The sequence below is a fragment of the Temnothorax americanus genome, unplaced genomic scaffold (genome assembly GCF_048541705.1).
Source record: "Temnothorax americanus isolate GAGA-0224 unplaced genomic scaffold, ASM4854170v1 Scaffold29, whole genome shotgun sequence".
NCBI lineage: Eukaryota > Metazoa > Arthropoda > Insecta > Hymenoptera > Formicidae > Temnothorax > Temnothorax americanus.
Window position 1 is genome coordinate 2,807,456 of NW_027509432.1, and position 20,555 is coordinate 2,828,010.

At 29.2% G+C, this 20,555-nt stretch overlaps 1 protein-coding gene across 2 annotated transcripts in view; it reads right to left on the minus strand.

The window, feature by feature from the left end:
- LOC143899871 (uncharacterized) overlaps positions 1-20,555 on the minus strand; it is a 60,019-nt gene that overhangs the window by 5,940 nt on the left and 33,524 nt on the right. For both annotated transcript variants that reach the window (XM_077410594.1, XM_077410593.1), the window contains 5 exons: positions 10,818-10,942; positions 8,761-8,839; positions 3,386-3,478; positions 2,831-3,135; positions 2,231-2,504 (listed from right to left, as the gene is read on the minus strand). In XM_077410594.1, the coding sequence (XP_077266720.1) occupies positions 2,231-2,504; positions 2,831-3,135; positions 3,386-3,478; positions 8,761-8,839; positions 10,818-10,942 (876 nt within the window). The remainder of the gene's footprint in view (positions 1-2,230; positions 2,505-2,830; positions 3,136-3,385; positions 3,479-8,760; positions 8,840-10,817; positions 10,943-20,555) is intronic.

Genomic DNA, 20,555 nt, shown 5'->3' on the forward strand with positions numbered 1-20,555 from the left:
TTATAAAAAAGCCTATTCACTACTTGATTTGAAAAAATCTTCAGATTTAACACGATAAAACTGAAAAAGCTTGTATACGTCACTCCTTGTATAAACAATCTCACGACTTAACGACTAAAAAGCATTACCATCTATTGAATAATGAATGAAATATTAACAAAGTGGCATCTTCGATCTACTTACCTTACGTAATTAAGTTATTTAATTTAGAAATCGTAAACGAGTTATAAGAAAATATTATTCTTCGCTTTAAAGGAGAAATCCCTTCGAGGATACAAAAATCGAAATTACTCTGAGCACATAATTAGTGCATAAAAGTGTATTTATTTTTTAAAATGACTTGTCACTTTCAACACTTTATAAAAAAATCTTTTTGGCTTAAACTAAGTAAGCATAAAATGTGATTCTTGTAAATTTCAAGAGTGCATAAATATGTCAAAATTATGTAACTTTTTATTAAACTTTAATTGGAAACTATGAAAAGAGGCAACTGGGCAGACATAAGTATATTACAATAATATCGCTGCAAAATGAACATTTTACGAAATATCTAATATTTTATGTCAGCATATATCGTAACAATATCTCTGATATATGTAAATAATATCTCGTAAAGTATTCGTTATTTTGAAAATTTTACTGTGTAATATTTTTATATGGAACTAGAATGTATAATTTTATATTTAAAAAATCACATGTATAATATATCACATATAAAAATTCAAATAGGTCAGGTGAATTACTGAAAGATCTCTTCTATATGTATATCTTTGATAAGATTAATTTTTTAACTTGTATTGATTAGATATCTTATACTCATAAGGGAAACAGACGCAAGTGTCCTCCTGATTTTAACGAACTTTGGATATATTTGGATATCTATTGTGGTATAGATAAAAATAAGGAGATACCTACATAAATTTAAACCTCGTAAATTTAATAACTATCCGTTTTGTAAATACTGAATCTTTTTCTATCACCTTGTATGTTAGAAAAAAACTATTCTTGTTTCTGCTCGTAAGCATTTTTTTCTATTAATTATTTATTATACTAGAATTTTTATCATATTTATGTTATATATGTATCGCGTAAATTTTATTTAAGAGAGTTCTAGCGAAAATATTAAATTTAAAAATGACTTGATTTAACATATAATTTATAGGATTTATATCTGATCGGAGAATAGAAAACTAATGTAATGTGACAATAAAAAATTTGTTAAAAGAATTATAAATATATGTCATACTGTCGTGTTTAAAGAAATTGAAATACTAGGCACACGTATAATAAAAGATTGAAATAAGGACGATTGTTTTGATTTATCGAAGAAAATTGTCGAATCGCACAATTGATAGTGTCCATCGATCGGTGAGATTTGCAATTCAGAACGGTTAACAGTAGGTTTAGCGCCGCTAAATTCGATTCCATCCAAAAACGGAAAAAAAGAAGAAAAACTTTACGATAAGGCGGATTCCGCCATCCGGGGTGCTGCGTTTTATCAGAATTGCTGGGACGCGGTCGTGAATTCTTGCTTTGATGCGGATTCGCGTTTTTACGGGCTGCACGATAAATCCGATGTCCAGCCGTCCGGATTTCGCGGACGCGCAAAGTATCGGAAATGGAAAACCGATAAATAATGTCGTGTGGAAGATTAACACTGGGATACAGATTAAAACGCTTATAATCAAATCGTTCATTTTTGTTATCGATGCTGGTCGTCCAGACAAAATCATGAAACATTTGACACCTCGCAGATTAAATTGTATTGTATAATTGCTGTACTACATTATTTCATATACAATAAATTCAATAATCATTGCTTTTCTTAAAGTTATGAAATAATTCATATTTGTGCAAAAAGCATTGAAAAGATTGAAAAAGCCGACCACAACGTAATATAAAAAAAATAATTGGTGCACAACTTTCTGCAATAATTGTTATTTTTGATAATTATTATTTTTGTATTTATATTTTTTAACTTTTATATTTATTATATATAATTATATATATATATTATATGTTACATCACGTGTAATTATTGTATTAAATATGTATAGCTATAGCTGTATAATCGAAATTTTTATATAATTTGAAAGATTTGATAACTTAAGAATTCAAAATTTTGTGGAATTAATTACTATTTATAATTTATAATTTATTTTAATAATACTATAATATAATATATATTATTATAAAAACATTAATTATATATTAAAAAAATTTTACTCACCGGAGTAGAGTACTTAAAGTAGTCTGTCTGATGATACAGCATTGTAAAAGAGGCGCTAAAATAGACGTCTCATCATGGAAGGGTTTTCCAAAGCCTCTTCCGTGGTCCAGATGTAACGTAAAACTATCGTTTCCAAAAATTCTAAACGTCTCATAATGATGGCGATCCATATTACCCGTTAAAAAATCGAAGACCGCCATGTCCATTAGATCGAGCAATCGTCGACCTTCATCATACGGTGGGATTTCTCTTACCAGAGCGCAGTAATCGGAATCTGCAAATTTGTAAAAAAAAAGAGTTTATTAATTAGAAATATTAAAAAGCTTAAAAATTAAGAAAAAAAATGTAAAGAAAAATAATTGTAACTTTTTTTAGTTTTTATAACGTACGCTTCACTCTATTTTTTTTTAAATTATAATATTTATTATAAAGTAAATAATTAATATCAATTACAAAATAAGAATAATAAAAAAATAAAATACAATAAGAAACTTGAATAAATAGATAATAATAAATAGAAGAAGAGAAAACCTCGTGTTTCCTTTTAGAATTCTGTACATTTTTAAGAACATTTTTCTAGAAAAAAAGATCGTGTCTTACCATGTTCCCACTGGGCCTTTTTTCGTTTGTGATAACTTCTGCGCCAGGGATGCCGCCAGGCCTTTCTAGCCGCGAAAGCCTTATCCGGCAAAAAGGCGGCGAAGCTACCCTCGAGGGTATCGGGGCTGCCGCAAACTGCGTGTGCCGTATCGCAATAGTAACTACATTTGCCATGGAAGCACAGGTTGCCGGCCGGACTCACGAAGAATGTTTTAAGCAGCTCACCGTCGGCAATCTGGTAGATTTCGGTTGTAACGTTGAGTGTCCGACCGCTCACCGGCATCGCCCTGCGAAACCCCAAAAGCCTGCGAGCCAAAAAATAAATAAAAGATTTTAGAATATTAAATAGGATTCAATTTAATAATTTTATAGTTTACTTGAATATGTATCTTTAATATATTTCTTGATATATCTCTTTAAATATTTTAAATCATTTTCCACTAGAAATCAATCTTTTTTTTTTCAAATATTCTTTCGTAAAATCAAGAAAAATATATGTATTTTAAACATATGTATATTTATATATGCATGATAAAAACTTAAATATAATATTACCTGTCTAGATGAAAAGAGGCAATTTCAGCGGTATGTCTCTCAAAGTCTGTGAAGTAGAAATGGTTTGGCAGAGTCTGTTGTTCTCGCGGAAACCTGCGATTGAAAACCACTTGCTTATTATTGTGATAAACAGAATATTATATAGAAAAGAGAATAGAGTTAAGTAAAAAATTAGAATCTGCTGTTTTTTAATTGACAAATTAAACAATAAAACAAAAATTGAATTAACTGTGCTTAAATTTAAAATCTTTTTATTATTATTATAATTTTGAGAAGGTTACAAGAACATGCAGTGGTCTTGAAATAGTCTGTGTAATCACGGAAAAGTATGAACGTCTCTGAGAGAGACTCGCGTGCATAATATTGCGGGTATTATCCGAAATTGCTATATTGCAGAATTGAAGCAAATTGGGGTATCAATCGATCGATATATCTATCGCGTGACTTTGTGATTGTTCTGTTTATTGCGTAACGCAGTAACTATTTATTACTATATTTACTCTATTTCAATATCTTTCAAATTTTATATAACATACTTTGCAAGATTGTTCAGCGGTTTTTTTCCTTTTGTAAAAAGAAAATAGAAATAAGACGTGTAATTTTTATTCTTTCAAACCAAGATTACGAATATTTTTCTTTAAATGTTTTACAAAAAAGTTTACTGGTTTATTTCGCTAATTACACGCCTCATTTCTACTAATAATTTGCAGTACATTCTATACAGCGCGATTATTCATTTAGTGAATGAATTAATATAATTAAACAATACATATAAACGCATACCAACACACATACGCATATACACAAACACACATATATCAGTATTCCCTATGTAATACTTATTATAAATGCTCGTTAGCAATCGGTATTTGATAATTATTTCATGTTTTTCGGCATAATGCGTTAAACAAAGACATTACTAAAGCTGTATAAACGATGCTTTGTTTGAATAAACACAAATATTATCCTATTTTATACATATATAACATATATATAATATAATTAAATATTATTTATCTAAATATAAAAAAGCTCCTTAGAAGCGTCTTACAATATTGCCTTTATTTACATCCAATCAGACCAAATATTTTATTATAGATTGTAGTAAATTGATGAATTGTAAACTGTGCAATGCACAAGACAGTCAGGGCACATCATATGTGACAAAAAAGAAAAAAGAATTAAAATTATTCACTGGGGATGTGCAGCAAAGGGACAATGCAAAAGCTTAGACTTTTATTAGTCCCCGAACTTCTCTTTAGGGCCTCTTTCTCTTATGAAAGGAACACGAAGGGAAAAGGGAAAGAAAGAGAAGAAGAAGGAGAAAGAAAAGGGAAAGGAAAAGAAGGGGGAGGGAGGAGAGAGAGCGAGTGAGAGAGAGAGAGAAAGAGAGAGAGAGAGAGAGAGAGAGAAGAGAGGAGGAGAGAGAGGAAGGTTCAGGAGTTCCGCAAACTTGAGCACGATCAAATATTTACTCGGTGATCTTGGTGCGGGTTTTACGAGCGATATATGTATATACGTACCTATATATACATATATGAGACAGGACAATAAGCACGAGCGAGGAGCATGAATTTCGCGAGCTCCGATCGAGATTCTAGAGAACAAGGAAAAAAATCTACTTCGTAGAAATCCGGACAATCAAACATCTGATTTCAGATTCGTTTCTTAAAAAGTTCTATTAAACGATTAAATTGTAAATATCATATTATAAATGTTGCAAAAACACTTTAAATCTGGACTTTACTTTTCTATAAACGTCGGATATGGTATCTATAAAACTGCAACTTTCGAAATTTGACATAGGTAATAACATAATGTTTTTGTGCATATAATGACTTAAACGATATTATCACACACAAATCTAAAAAAAAAAAAGTCACGAAACAAATAAATAAAATAGAATATGTGAATATCGTGAATGTTTTCGTTCTTCTCCTGGATTGAACAAATTTTGTCCGAACGAGTAATGAGAGTTTATTGCGGCCAGCTCGCCGTTTCGCCGAAATTCTCGCTGCCATGGAATCGCAAACTTTCCGTGGAACTTATTGGCGAACTTATTACCAGAGTTTAAACCGCGCGAGCACCAACCACTTATCGTAGAATCTTCGGCCCACTGGAAGTTTAAAGGGCTCTAGTCTCGTGTGGACCACCAAGAAGGAGAGGTAGATAGAGAGACAGAGATAAAAATAGAGATATAGATGAAGAGGGAGGGAGGAAAGGAAAGGAGGAGAAGAGAGTCGCAATATCAGGTTTGTCTGAAAATTTCTTACGACCTTTTCGAATATTGGATTGTCGCTGCTCCATTATTGTTAGTGTATTTAAAATAATTTTTGTTCGAAACAATAATTATTATAAAATATAAATTGATATGTTGTAAAATAATAATTGTTATTCAATGTGTGTCACATCTGTCTACTAGTAGAAGTAGGTACAATAAAATCTTAAAGATATCTTCTAGACGTATTGTCTAGGATGTGATAGAAAATATGATTTTTGTTTAAAATATATCGATCTGTCATTAAAGTCATAAACCAAATTTATTAACTTAATATTGATTTTAACATTTGTATTCCACATTCAGTCTTCTATTTCTATCAGTAATTCGAAGATAACTAAACGTAAAAATATTTGCGTTTTTATCGTCATTAAATTTAAATTATTTTCAAAATTCTCGCGCATGTTTGTTGCTAAAATTATTAAAATTTTATTCTAATATGCATATTGATTTAAAAATAGAAAGTCAACAATAAAGTGCAATTCAAAGATGTGCAAATTGCTATAGAATTATCACATTTTAAGATAAAAATCAGTCGAATAAATTTCAATTGAATCTCAATTGAGATCATTATTTACTGAGTTTTATGCAAAAAGGTACGTATGTCTGAAAATGTAGAACAATGACGTGTGTGTCATATCATTTACTAGAAAAGCGCTATAAAAGAAAAAGAAGAAACCGGTAGAGGAACAAGAGGAAGGGGATGATGAAGAGGTCTGGCTGTTCAAGAGTGTTCTTCTCATAGTTCAAAGCGCGCTCCGGACATCACTTATGTAATTGCACTTGTAATCCAATCCAAATGTAACTTCGTCAGTAAAAAAAATCAAGATGAGAGAAATAATTGTATCCATTTCAAATTAGGCTTTATCAATTGCATTTCGAGAAATTAGAATGGCGTACTGGTATGTATAACCTGGGATTTTTATTTAAAAAAATCTTTGATATTGTTATATTATAAGATATTTTATAACACGGGCATAATCAAAGAAAAGAATTATAAAAAAAAATTTGCATAAATATTTGTCCTATTTAATCTTGTTTCCGAGTTATATATACAGAGGTTTTGTATCCCAATAATTCTCATTGAGCATCATGCAAATTGAGCTAGCTAGATTCCACTTAGCTGATTCCACTAGTTGTTCATTATCAACGCTTTATCGTATGATTCTTTGATTATTTGTAAATACTTTCGTAATGTTAAATGAATCAGTTTAGTCCGTTCTCTTGACAATAAGCTCCAAAAATTTCTAATAAAAATTTCTAATTTTATAATAATGTACATTTAAAGTAATAATGGTCGAGCAAATAGCAGATACACATATAATAGAGAGAAATTGCCTAATGAATACCGGTTATCTAAATCGTATCTCATTAATTTTTTTTCTTATTACTGACAATAAATATAAACAATATCTCTAATGGTAAAAATATGAAATAAATGAGCAATGAGAGAAATATAGGTAAAGTATTCCTAAATCTTAAAAAACAATACTTTTAAAGATGCTACGTATGTTTAATTAATAAAATTTTATTTTATTTTTCTGTGCAAATTGTGATTTCATGCAAATTCCAAGTTTTATAAAATGCATCAATAATCAGGAAAGCGCGAAAGTAACTTCAAGGATTTAAATAAATTACAAAATTATTTGTTAGCTAATTTTAGATAAAATTTACTTTAATAAATTTCTAATTTGAAGTTTAATTACAAAGAAGCTAAGAATTATTGAGAAGTTGATAACTTTCCTCAACATTCTTACTAAAAAAAATCAATTTTAAATTGATCTTGATACTATCGATAAAAAGTAATGCGCAAGAAGTGGAAAACATCTTGTAATGATAAAATTATATTGCCCCTCGCTTTCTTTTCGGGAGGGAGAAAACAATTTTGAAATTTTCAATAAAATCCTACAGAAAACTTTATTTTCAGATTTTATGCAAAGAAACAGGTAATTTTTATTTAATATTTTTTTTTGTAATGTACTAAATGTAAATGTACTAAAAAATTACAAACACTTGAAACTTTAGTTGAATTAATCCATGAACACTATTTTTTTTGCTTGTTTACTTTATATTGAATATCCAATTGTTGATCATTTTTACTTTTCTAAAAGCTTATTTAAAACTAATCTTTTAAATTACTTAGAGGAGATCAAAGTAACCTTAGCAGAAAGAAATGCAAATTTGTAAATTTGCGTATAGACTGCGTGTGAATTTAAGACGGCGATTCGAGCAATGCTTCGGCGTTAATTTGGGCGCTATCGTGGCAGCGTCCCGCGGCGCCGTTGCACCGACAAACTGCCCAAGTAATTTTGCCCGCTGTCTGCCTGTGATCCCAAGATACGCCAAGAACTTTGCGATGTTCTGCGGTTTCACCGCCATCGTTCACATCGGGTCATAGAAGCTGACCTCTCGCTCGTAATTTGCATGCAATCGTTCCTAATTTGTGCTATAATGGCGCTAATTAGAATATACCTACATACATGTATACACGTATACATGTGTTACACGTATACGCGTGTTACATCTATGTTATACAGATATATAAATATAATGTGCGCGCCGAAATGTTATTGTGTCTGTATTAAGTTTATATTCATATTAAAATTTATATTTCTAATATATATTATATCAACTTTTCATGTATACACGTATACATGTATGCATGTATACACACGCGCGAGTATGTATGTACTATAAGTACGAGAAAATCAATAAACGAATATTAACGAATAAAGATGGGAAAAATTGATCTAATAGCAATATCTAATAGTAATCCCGCACAACAATTGAACAATAGGAAACTTATATATTTTATTCAAAAGTTATTATCTATGTACGCGTGTTACATCTATGTTATATAGATATATAAATATAATGTGCGCGCCGAAATGTTATTGTGTCTGTATTAAGTTTATATTCATATTAAAATTTATATTTCTAATATATATTATATCAACTTTTCATGTATTATGTATTTAATTTACATAACCAATTAATTTACAAAACTTTTAAATTATCGTTACGATAATATATATTTATATAAGGAAGAGTAAGAAACAAAAATGTTAAATATAGTATATACTGATTATATACTTACCGCATCGGTTTAAACAACGCCTGCATGTTTTCGCCGTAATCAATGATCAGTTTTAATTGTGTGCCGCCGTCTTTTTGAACTGTAACAAACCAATAAGTAAACCTTTAGATGACATTGTTTAATTATAGATGACTTAATTAACAGCTATTAATTAAAATTGCTTAGAACAAAACAGAATTAATAAAGTAATATTGATTATTACTATTGATAATTACTAAACATGTATGTATATAATTATACTATATATATCAAATATCAAATATATACCTATAATATATTATTATTATTGTACCTATTGGTAATATAATGCATAAATTATATAAGGTTAACTAATATTTTAATAAATTATCCTAAATTTGAGTTATTTCTCATTGTTTAGAAATATTTCAAATAAAAGTTTCACAGTTTGAAAGAGAATTTATTTTGATATAAAATATGAAATATCTGGTAAAATATTTATTTTTTGATCTTACTTTAATACTTTTATGCACAGAATAATAAGAGAAATCAATTGATAAGAAACAAAATAATATTTTGTTTCTAAAATATAACTATATTTATGAAGAAATATGTAACTGTACATTGCAATTAAAATAATCCACTATGTGGGCTATATATCATTGTACTCTTATCTTAACCAAATATAACGCTGTTCTTTCTTTTGTGTGTAAATTACACTTGTGTAAAATTTTATAATAAACGTTTAGATACCCTAATAGAGGAATTATAGTTTTCCATATTACAAATCGTTACTAATGTTACAGAATAATTAGGATACATTTATATAAAATCGTGGTTAAGTTAAACGATTCGTCTAGCTCTTGTATTACCATAAGCTTCGAGAAGTAACGCGAGTCAATAATTCGCCGGTCAAATAATAAAGCATCCGTCGTCTGCGGCCTGAATTAAATATACGACATTTACGAGATTAACAGTCAAGCCTACGAAATCGATATATCTGACGAAAAATAGAACTAGGTTTCTTCAAACAAGTCGCCATTGTGATAATATGTCAATAAACAAATCAAATACGCATCAGCTATTATACTCAGACAGCACGTATGTTTAAAAGACCTATTTAAAATGTCTTTTAGACATACGTATCATTTAAAAGACATCGTAAAAACATTTTTAAGATGTCTTTTATATAGACACGTATGTCTAAAAAACAACTTAAACGTCCGTCTTTTAGATATGCGTCCGACGTTTTAGATATGCGTGCTATCTCGATAGTTTTATTATCAGAAATGCTATTACGATTTATGATTTATGATTATGATTAATCAATACAAATTGAACAATGGAAAACCTGCATATTTTATACAAATATTATTAGCTATATATGTATATCTATATATTTTTACATATTTTTATATTTAATTATTTCTGAATAGTTTATACAATTTTACATAACTTTATGTAATCTTATAATAAAACATTTTTTTATAATTCAAATGCAATATTATTTCTCTCACGCTCTATTCGTTAATAATATAAAATATATATAAAGAGGAGTTATTTAAATAAATTAAAGAAAAAATCAGATCAATTTTCAAGAAAAAAAGTCAAAAAGCCCTATATAGCTCAAAAAGCCCCTCTCCACTCTGAAAATTGAAAAGCTCCTTCATGTCTTAAAAATTTTTTATCCAATTTTTTCTTTAACTCAAATAGTCCCTCAAATTACCCTATTATCTTAATTGTCATAATGTCGTGAATAGTTAGACGATAATTACTCACTCCCACCTCCTAGCTAATTAAATACGTTCTTCTTTATTCTCAATCGACAGAATTGGAGCAAAATTTTAATTATTACGGTAAAAGTTTTATCCATTTATCTTCATTAATTTTTGCTTCCTTATTTAATTTCGTAATATCATTATTATTAAGCAAAGATTTCCATATGTCAGATCTATTCCATAACTGCCAAAACTATGAGATGGGCATGCGAACATTATGTAATTCAATACAAATAAAAGTATTATTATTTACAAAAAATATTTCTGTAAATAAAAATTATAAACTTTGCGATTAATTAGTGATTATATTAATCTGCTCACCGACATGAAGAATAGGCTTTTTCGCCATCTCGTGAAGCAATTGGTCCACATACTTCGAGTCTTCAGAGTATAACTCTAATCTCGAGATTTGTAGATGGAATTTTTCCAAGGTTGTGCTATTTTTCCTGTAACAAAAAAAAATTCCTACAATATTACGTCATATTTTATTAACATCAAATATATATTTAAATCATATATGCACGTCCCCTATACATACAAATTAACAATCTACATTTTTAAAGCAATTAGTTTCTTAATTACAAAATATAATAACAATAATAATAATAATATAACGGTTAAAAAATGTAATCTAAAAATATAATTCAATAATAATATCAGCTTAAAAATAAAGAAAAACATACCAATAACAGTAAACATATCAATAAATATACTTTTAGCAAATGTGTGTGTGTACGCGCGCACGCGTGTGTACCATAGATATACGTCTATATCGTGTGTACATATACCCCTATATTCACATTTATTTTAGACATATATATTCGAACTCTGCACAACAACATTTTGATCACTTAATTCGTGAAGATTAACTCAATTATTACCTGCCACCCTTCCAAGAGTTCAATTTTTTTTTAAAGATAGATTTAATATGATTTGGAAAAAATTATATTCTTTGATTTTCGACGTTTATTATTGATCGTAACATTTTAATAGCAAATTGGTGATAACATTTTGTCATAAGAAAAGGTCGAATGTCAATCGATGCCAATATCAATTCTAAAAACGTTCATATAGTGTTATAAAAATTTCCGATAGTTATTTCCGCGCAAAAGTAGAACGAGCAATAAAAACGTAAGTCTCGTTGCATTGCCATTTTTTTATCGATATATTAAGATAAACAAAAAAAAGAATAAGAAACGGCAAGTCAAGAAACATAAGTAATATATAATGTACCTATACCTACATTATATGTATAATGTATATACATCATGTATTATATTAAAAAAACAAGTAATATATATATATATATATATATATATAATAAATAAGTAAAAAGTAAATAAAAAAGAATATAACTGATTCGTTATTTAAAATTTCATTCGTCATCGATCCGCCAAGATAAGACATTCCGTGAGAATAATCGTCGAAATTTTATGGCGTGATATCGAACCCTTGGGGATGGTAAAGAAAGATGGAAGAACGAAAAGATAGAGAAGATCAAAACCGCAATGATTGCGAAAATATAATTTGTAGGCATCGTTTGGCCGTTTTAAAATGCATGGAACGGTGTCCACAACGATGACGGTCTTCGACGACCTTCTTTTTATGTCCTAAGGGTGAGGAGCATCTTATCCAATGAGAAGGAAGTTATGTCACTTCGATTATTTTCCTACGTAAGCACTATTCTTTTGATGTTGCTATTTATAGTTATACAATATGCAAATATATATGAAAAACATATCGAGAGAGAGAGAGAGAGAGAGAGAGAGAGAGAGAGAGAGAGAGAGAGAGAGAGAGAGATGATAAAAAAAATTAAATTAATAATATAATTTAATGATATAATAACGTATAATATAAGTAAACTTTCATAAGAACATATTTTCAGATGACAAATTTTCAGATAATTAGTTATTATCAAATTACAAAGAAATTACTTTGTAGAATCCGTTATTAAATTATTGTCAAGCAAAAAAAACTTTCGACGGCATCAAAAGCTTAAATCTAGTAATTTACTACGGGGCACATCGGCAGTCTTTTATTAAAATTCACCTCATGGCTTTCTCGCTGCTATACTCTTGCTCCCAATCCCATTTCCACCCCCACCTTAAAATCTGAGTACTTGTCGATATCCAGTTACGACGTGTTTCCAATAAAAATCTGCTGCTTTTGCTAAATAAATCATTATATCGTCGCGTTGCTGAAACTTTCTCACAGTCACATTTCGATTTTTCTATTTTTCTATTTTTTTATCAGACTTGGAAAAATTTGTAATTATAAAAAAGTTATTGCAATTTAATTGATTCTTAGACTGAGGTCATTTTTATTTATATATTGATTTCAATTGATTTATTTTATTATTTTTATTAATACATTTTTTTAAATCAAGTTAATATATATATTAAGTTATTTTATTTTTTAGAATTAATTTTAATTCTGATTTATATGATTACATCTCTTTCTGTATCGTATAATTTAACACGTTTGGGCCTGAATGGCGGCCCAAAGATAACTCGGAAGAAATATGTATATCCTGTAACTGGATGGTTAGTATGCAGGAAGAACTCCGCTATGATGCTCTTTCATCTTTCTTGAAGGTGGAAAAATGATGCGACACTTTTAGGTAAGGATTTTTCATCGTTGCAAATTATACTCCCTATATATTATATAACATAACTTTATCTTATTAATATATATTTTTATAATTTACTTAGTTTAATAAATAATATATAAAACAATGTATTATTTTTTATTATATATATATAATTTGAGGTGCCAGCGATCAGATTAAAAAATTATTTAAAAATACTTAAAGACCAGAACTATCGCTAAAACCTATCAAGAACTATAGAACTCTTCGAGAACTATATAGAATTCCGTGATAAAAATAAATATTTTCGAAACTTGAGGTGCCACGGGAAGTTAACACCTCATTTTTTTAAATCGTTATATTTTTATCTAAATCGACGGAACTATTTATGAAATACATCAGGAACTGTAGAACTATTGTGGGTGCAAATGGAACTCTTAATAAAATTTCCGATTTTTGAAAATAAGGTGCCAACTTCACAGACACGAAAACCGAAAGGTTTTTGCGATACAATTGACAACAAATTATACAATTTTACTTGAAATTAAATAAAAGAAAAAATGGCTTATATTTGCAGACAAAATTAGAATATAAAAATATTCTTACATTAAAAGTAATCAGCAATATTTAAGTCGACAAGCACAAATGTTATGCAATAATGTATAATACAGTACACATGCGGTGGTGATGAATTGTTTTGTACAACATTTTTATGAAAAAAGTTTTAGATGCAAGTAGGTACATATAAAAAATATTCTTACATTGCAATTAATGTTTAATTAAAATTCACTATATAGATGTATTAATTAATTATCATCTTCCTGACCAATAAATGATCAAATCTGAGGTTTTTTAAGCTTCCAAAGTTGCAAACAATTGCGACGGCTGATTAAAGATTTCATGATTAGACAATTCTCTCTCTCTCTCTCTCTCTCTCTCTCTCTCTCTCTCTCTCTCTCTCTCTCTCTTTCTCTCTCGTGCAAGGAATGTCGCCGTCGAAGACGATGTCGTCGTCGCAACGTCATCCTGTCTCTCGAACTGCAAACCGAATCTCTAGATTGAGTTCTCAGCGAATACACGTGCGAGCGAAACTAATCCGCGACTTCTTCCTCTGCCCCCTTTTCACCCGCCACCCTATTCCTTTCTCGATGTCGATGTCGGAAACTCCGTCGAGACTAAGTCTTAAGCCTGGTTCTCATGTATAACGCGTAGCGATCCCGAAATTAGCTCAGAAACGAGAGGTTTCTGAGCTAATCTACTGATAGTATTATTGGATTCGTATAGATATTTAGATCCCTGGCTTCCGGTTTTCCTAAACCCACGAGAAGCCTCCGAAACCTTAAAATCGTCTTTTATAATAAAAAAATTAATAACTGTCATGGAATTTAAAAAATTTAAAAATTTAATAATTAGATGATAATGAGAAAATAACAATTTTCTCCACTTGCTTTTTGTTTCTGCGTCCGAAACTCGCATCAAAATCGAAAATGCAATCAGAAACGGAAATTCGAGAGAGATGGGACGTATGCAAAAATATAAGCGGCAAACTGAATTAATGCGAATCGTGTGTGGACAAGACGTAATCAGTCGCAGCCAGCGCACATGAAAGGCTGACCTAAGCCTTCGTTATTGCACATGTATGTACGTACGCGTCCGTGAAATTGCATTAGCGATCGCGTGCATATTAAATTGAGAACGAAAGCGAGCGAGATTGTAGGATCGTATCTCTGTAGCATAATTCGTTAATACAAATATAAATCAATATATCGGCGATCTTTGAACCGAAAACTCTTAATAAATCAATAACTAAACATCGTCAACCTTTTAATTAATATCAAGAAAGATATTTATATTAAAGAATATATAAATACGAGTAAAATAAAATTATTTCATATAGTAAATTATAAAATTAAAATGATAGTTTTATAATGCATGTATAAGGTATTTATATGTATATAATAATAATCCATATTTTTTAATGTAAATTTTATGCTTTCAACATAATTATGTAAAATCTTCAATTTCAATTATAACATTTGTATAATCGAGTTTATTAATATCATAATGATTTGTTTTCGAATACCTTATACAGTTTTCCGAAAAACAATGAGATTTTATATAATTTTCTGCCGAATAATGCAATATAGTTTACCGGGATATAACGCGGTCCACGTCGAGAGATTCTCAAGTAACGTCCGTTCGTCCGCTGCTGTGATGCATAATGCATACGAATGCACTTTCTCACGTGATCTCGTAACGGAGGAAGGAAATATCACCACAACGCCACTGGAGAGAATATCAATTCTGAGAGGATATCAATGGCAAATCGCGGATTCAGATATGTCACTTCCTCGATTTGCGAGATCTGTGCCCCCGCTGTACCAAATCCCCCAAAATTTCACGATGCATCTCAATTCGTTTCCTTAAAATAAGCTTCATATAATTATAATAAATTAAAATGTATGTTAATTAAATTTATTCTATATTTTTATATTATTATATATATATATATATATATTTTTATATTATTATATATTAAATATATAATACGTTATTTATTTTTTATGAGAAATTACCTCTTTCCGATTGTATTATAAATTCAAAGACACATTTATATAATATTTTTAGAATAATATGTGGCGATTATATCGTCATATACTTAACCGCCGAATCGAAAATAAGAGGTAGCGAAGTCGTAAATAGGAAAAGACGTTAGATGTGGAAAAACAGAAACATAGGTAACAATAAGCGGAAACGTACTGGCAAGACATAAACAATAATTAATAACATTGAGCGAAACATGACGAGCGACTCGATCCTCGAAGGACACGAAGTCCGGAGAGGAGACAACGACCGCGAGATCCCGAGGACAGAGAGGTAGACATTCGGCTTCGCGACTCGCTAGCATACGGACGTACCTATCCGCGAAATTGTACATACGCTAAAACTTGGGATTAAAAACTATATATGTTAAGATACGAACTCGAATAAATTACTCAACCTACACGCACATTCCCGACCTATCCCTCAAAATATTTATTTATGATACAATTTACAATTTATATTAGTTTTTAATAAAAAATTATTATTTTATCAAATATATATTATAATTTTTTTTGTATACTAGACTTGACTAGCTTTGTTTATCTATACGCAATGAGTTTTTACATTTATTAAAAATAGAATTTTTGGACATAATAAGTTCATAATTATTCCATTTTAAGTATTTCAAATAATTATTCTTTATTTCATTATATCTTATTCTTTTCTAGATTACATTTCTATCTGCTCTGGAATGTAAATTGTGAAAGAGTATTTAGTCAACCACGATTAACGTTGACCGACTTTATCAACCATTTCAATTATTGTGTACCGCATATAACTTACATCATTATCAATGGCTCATAACACACTATGATAGTGTGCACCGTTAATAAACCATAAAACTCTTAATTAAAATATTAATGATAATAACGATAATAATAACTACATATATACAATAAGATATAATAAAAATTTAATATGAGAAATAATATAATATAATATAATATATATCTATGTATATATATATATATATATATTATAAATGTTTTATTGAAAAAAAAATTAATATAAATTATAAATTTAAAAGGAAAAAAAAAAGAGTTTATCTCTATAAAATTTGAGCTTTATGCTACTGATGATAAGAGCATATGATAAATCTGAAAATAAATGCAATTGCAAACCCTTTCTGTACAGATGCACGGATGCAGATACAAATACACAACACACAAGTGCACGCGTGAAAGGAGAGCTGGCAATTCTTATAGAAATAATTCAGTGACCAACTCGGTCGTCTCGCAAACAGGTGAATTCAGGTGAAAAAGCGTTGCGTTGTAATGCAAAACATTTAAATTGTTTATAAACGTACTTTAGTATTTAAACGGTATGAACTTATATATGGGGGATTATTAAATATAGATCAACTGTAGATAACAGGTAAAAGATATATATAATACCTAAATAGCCTTTTCCTTTTATACATATATGTCTGTTTGTTTAAAACGCAGTATTATCATTTTTTTTTATCTTTACCTGTTTAATCTTTTATGTAATTTTTTCCTTGCAATTTTATCTAAAACTTTCAATAATATAATTTTTATCAAATGATTATATAAAAGCATGTTTTACAATTTTTGTTTGTTTGCTTCAAGTTTATTTGTAAATTTTTAAGAGAAATTTATATAATAATATTTTACAACTTTCTTTAAGAATAAAAAAAAATTCATAAAATAAAATATAAACTTCTTACTTATGAAAGCTGTGCTGACGAACGCATAAGAAAAATAGAAATTACTATACAAAATTTAACGACTAAAATATGAAGTTAAAAACACGTTTTTTATTTTCATACCTTTAGCTTTAAGTTTATTGCATTTCATGGGAATAAAATTATCAAAACAATTTCTTATTTTAAGAAACATATTACTGAATGCGTTCTGATTATATATGTTTTGTTGGGAATTACTTAAACACATCGCTATAATACAAGATCAAAATTCTCATAAATCTATCAACAAATTATTAAGTTGCTAAAAGAGTAAATTCCTTTAATTTTTTGATATCTCGGGTGAAAAGTGTGACAGCCGTCTTTGGGACTAGTTTCGCTTGTAATATCGACCATGCCGCAAAACGAAGTGTTGCAAGGGAAATGTTAGCATGCATTTCCCTTAGGGTTATACAACGTGTAAACGTTGTCGTGTAACAACCATAGTCCGCGCTATCAGAGAGGGTACACGAGGCCGTGACCCCGTCGTCAGGGGAATAAGTCATTGTTTTGCGTAACAATAACGCAACGTCGTCCTCGTTGCTCTATTTCGTTTAATTGAATTTTTATCGCAAGGCAGATTCTTGCAGAAAAAAATTAAAAATACTGATTATCGCGCTCTCTGTTTCGCGGTTTCTTTTATATCAATCAAACACTTTGATGTTGAGTGTTTATTAATATTGACGCAATATCAAACGAATTTGTTGTAAACTTGGTTTATTTCAATGGATGATATAACATGCTTTCAGTCAAGGAATGAAAATTCTCGACCGAAGAATATTATTGAATTGGCTGGCCGCGAACGTGATCATTTTTACGGTAATATCAAATAATGGAAGATTTTAAAAAGAGAGTTGAATTGTTATATAAAAATTATTATAAATGTAAAAATGTAAAAAATATTTCTTAACTTATTTTAAAGATGATACTTATAAAAGTATTGATTTTGTTTAAAAATATCAATTTTTGTATCAAAGATTCTTGAAAAAAGATAACATCCTCATTTATTGATACTGACAATATAAAACTACTTTCACGAATAAATCTTTTGCGTCATTTGATATTAAAAAATTCAATTATTACAGCTTAAATTTTAAAAATAAAAATAATAATTAAATTTGCAATTTAACGTACATAGAGACTAACTGTGCGCGAAAAATCAGTGACCACAGATTTCGAATTTTTTCTCAATATCTCATTAAGTCGATTGGAAATAAAAATGCGGATTTGACGCATCACGGCGCTGTTGCAAGACGACGCACCGTAAACAAGCGAGGATAGAAATTATAGATGAGCTGGCGGGGTAAACAGGCGGCACAGCACGAGAGCCGAGAAAATGGCTTTCCCCCGGGAGAGAAATGCGTCGCCGCATTTTCCAGACCGGAACCATCCGGTCCACGGTTCCTCTTTTCTCATCTTCCCTTCTTCCCCCTTTTGTCCCCTTCAATATGATCTAACCCGTTATTCTGATATATGTACATAAATGAGATATTATATGTACGATAGAAAAGAAAAAAAAAATTTGAAAACTGTATGCATGCGCGTGTGTCCGCCCGGGGGGTGTGTATCTACGGAGAAAATTATTATAAACAAATTAGTTAAATACGTTTGAAAAAGTAAATTTTGTGAAAAACTTTCTCAGACAAAAAAGTATCGTAACTTTGAGAAAAAAGTACGATATGCAAATTTTTTGCACCATCCGATTTTTGAAATTTGTAAAATATTAAAATATTATTAATATTAAAAAATAAAATCATACAATTTTCCTATAGCCATTGATGCATATATGAAAGTATAAAGATAAACTTACCAAAAAATTAATAGTTTACGAGATATTTTATACTTTATTTTAATATATTTTGACATAATAATCATTTTGTATAAAATATTCCTTTTCTTCATGATCTTGCTTTAATGCTTTCATGCACAGAATAATGAGATAAATCAATTGGTGGCTAAAAAAACAACTATAATAAACGGTTATTAAAAAAAAAAATGCTCATATATGTTGAAAATTGCATGTTACGCACGCATACACAGTATACACACACTACTTCGTAGGCATCATAAAATGTTGCAAGAGCTATTTTCACAAAATATTAGCAATAACAATTATTTTTACTGAATTTAATTCCACTGGAATCTTTAATACGATACATAGGGTATTACTGTCAGGCCCTCCACAAGGAGAGAAGCAGCGAATAAATCTTACTTCTTTGAGCTAAAACTCTCCTAAATATTTTTTTTATATCAATTCTTCTCATTATATTCTACTTATAAAAATATTAAGATAAGATAATGGAAAAGTAAATTTTAACAGGTATTTTATATTGCAGTATTCTGACACATTTTAATATGAATTAAGAAATAGTTCATATAATATATCGATTTTTCAATAATTTTAATGCTTTTATCAACGGATTTCGAAGAATTTTGCGTCGTACGTCATCAAGTTTATCTTTTCAGCGACCATCAAAATACATGCAAAAAAATATGTAAATATCCTGTTCAAAACACATATAAAAGTAATCTTTATACTTTACATGGAATATTTTCAACAACAAATTGTTTTATTGAAAAGAATATGTTATGCCTTTTAATTAAATATTAATAATCGCTGTAAGGATAAATTTAACAACATATAACACAAAGTCATTTAAACTTAAAAAGACATAGTTGATTTATCAATTTTTAAATTTGTCTCGAAAACAAAGACAAATTCTTATTTTTTGATGAACAATTTTTATGAAAAATTATCCCCTTTTCGGTGGTACCATCAATTCAATACATATATGCTCATCGTATATATTAAAAATAATTATCATATATCATTATATATCATATTGAATTATTCAAAATTATTATTGCAAATAAAAAATAAAATTATGAAAACTCAGATTATTAAGTGTAAAATTCAGCTCAATTTCTGAAATCTAAAATTTATATCTGCTTTACATCTTTTTTATATTTTAAGCTACAGTTTCTCAATATTAGTAGAAGCAAAATCAATTTCCCATGTTTCTCTTTGCTTCAATCCCGATCACATATGACAATTTGGACAGGCAAGCGGGTTCGAGAATAGGCAGTACTGTTTGCCGGAAACTGACGAGACAGAGAGACTGCTATTGACCTAATTTCGGCTCATTGTGTATAAACCGAAACTAAC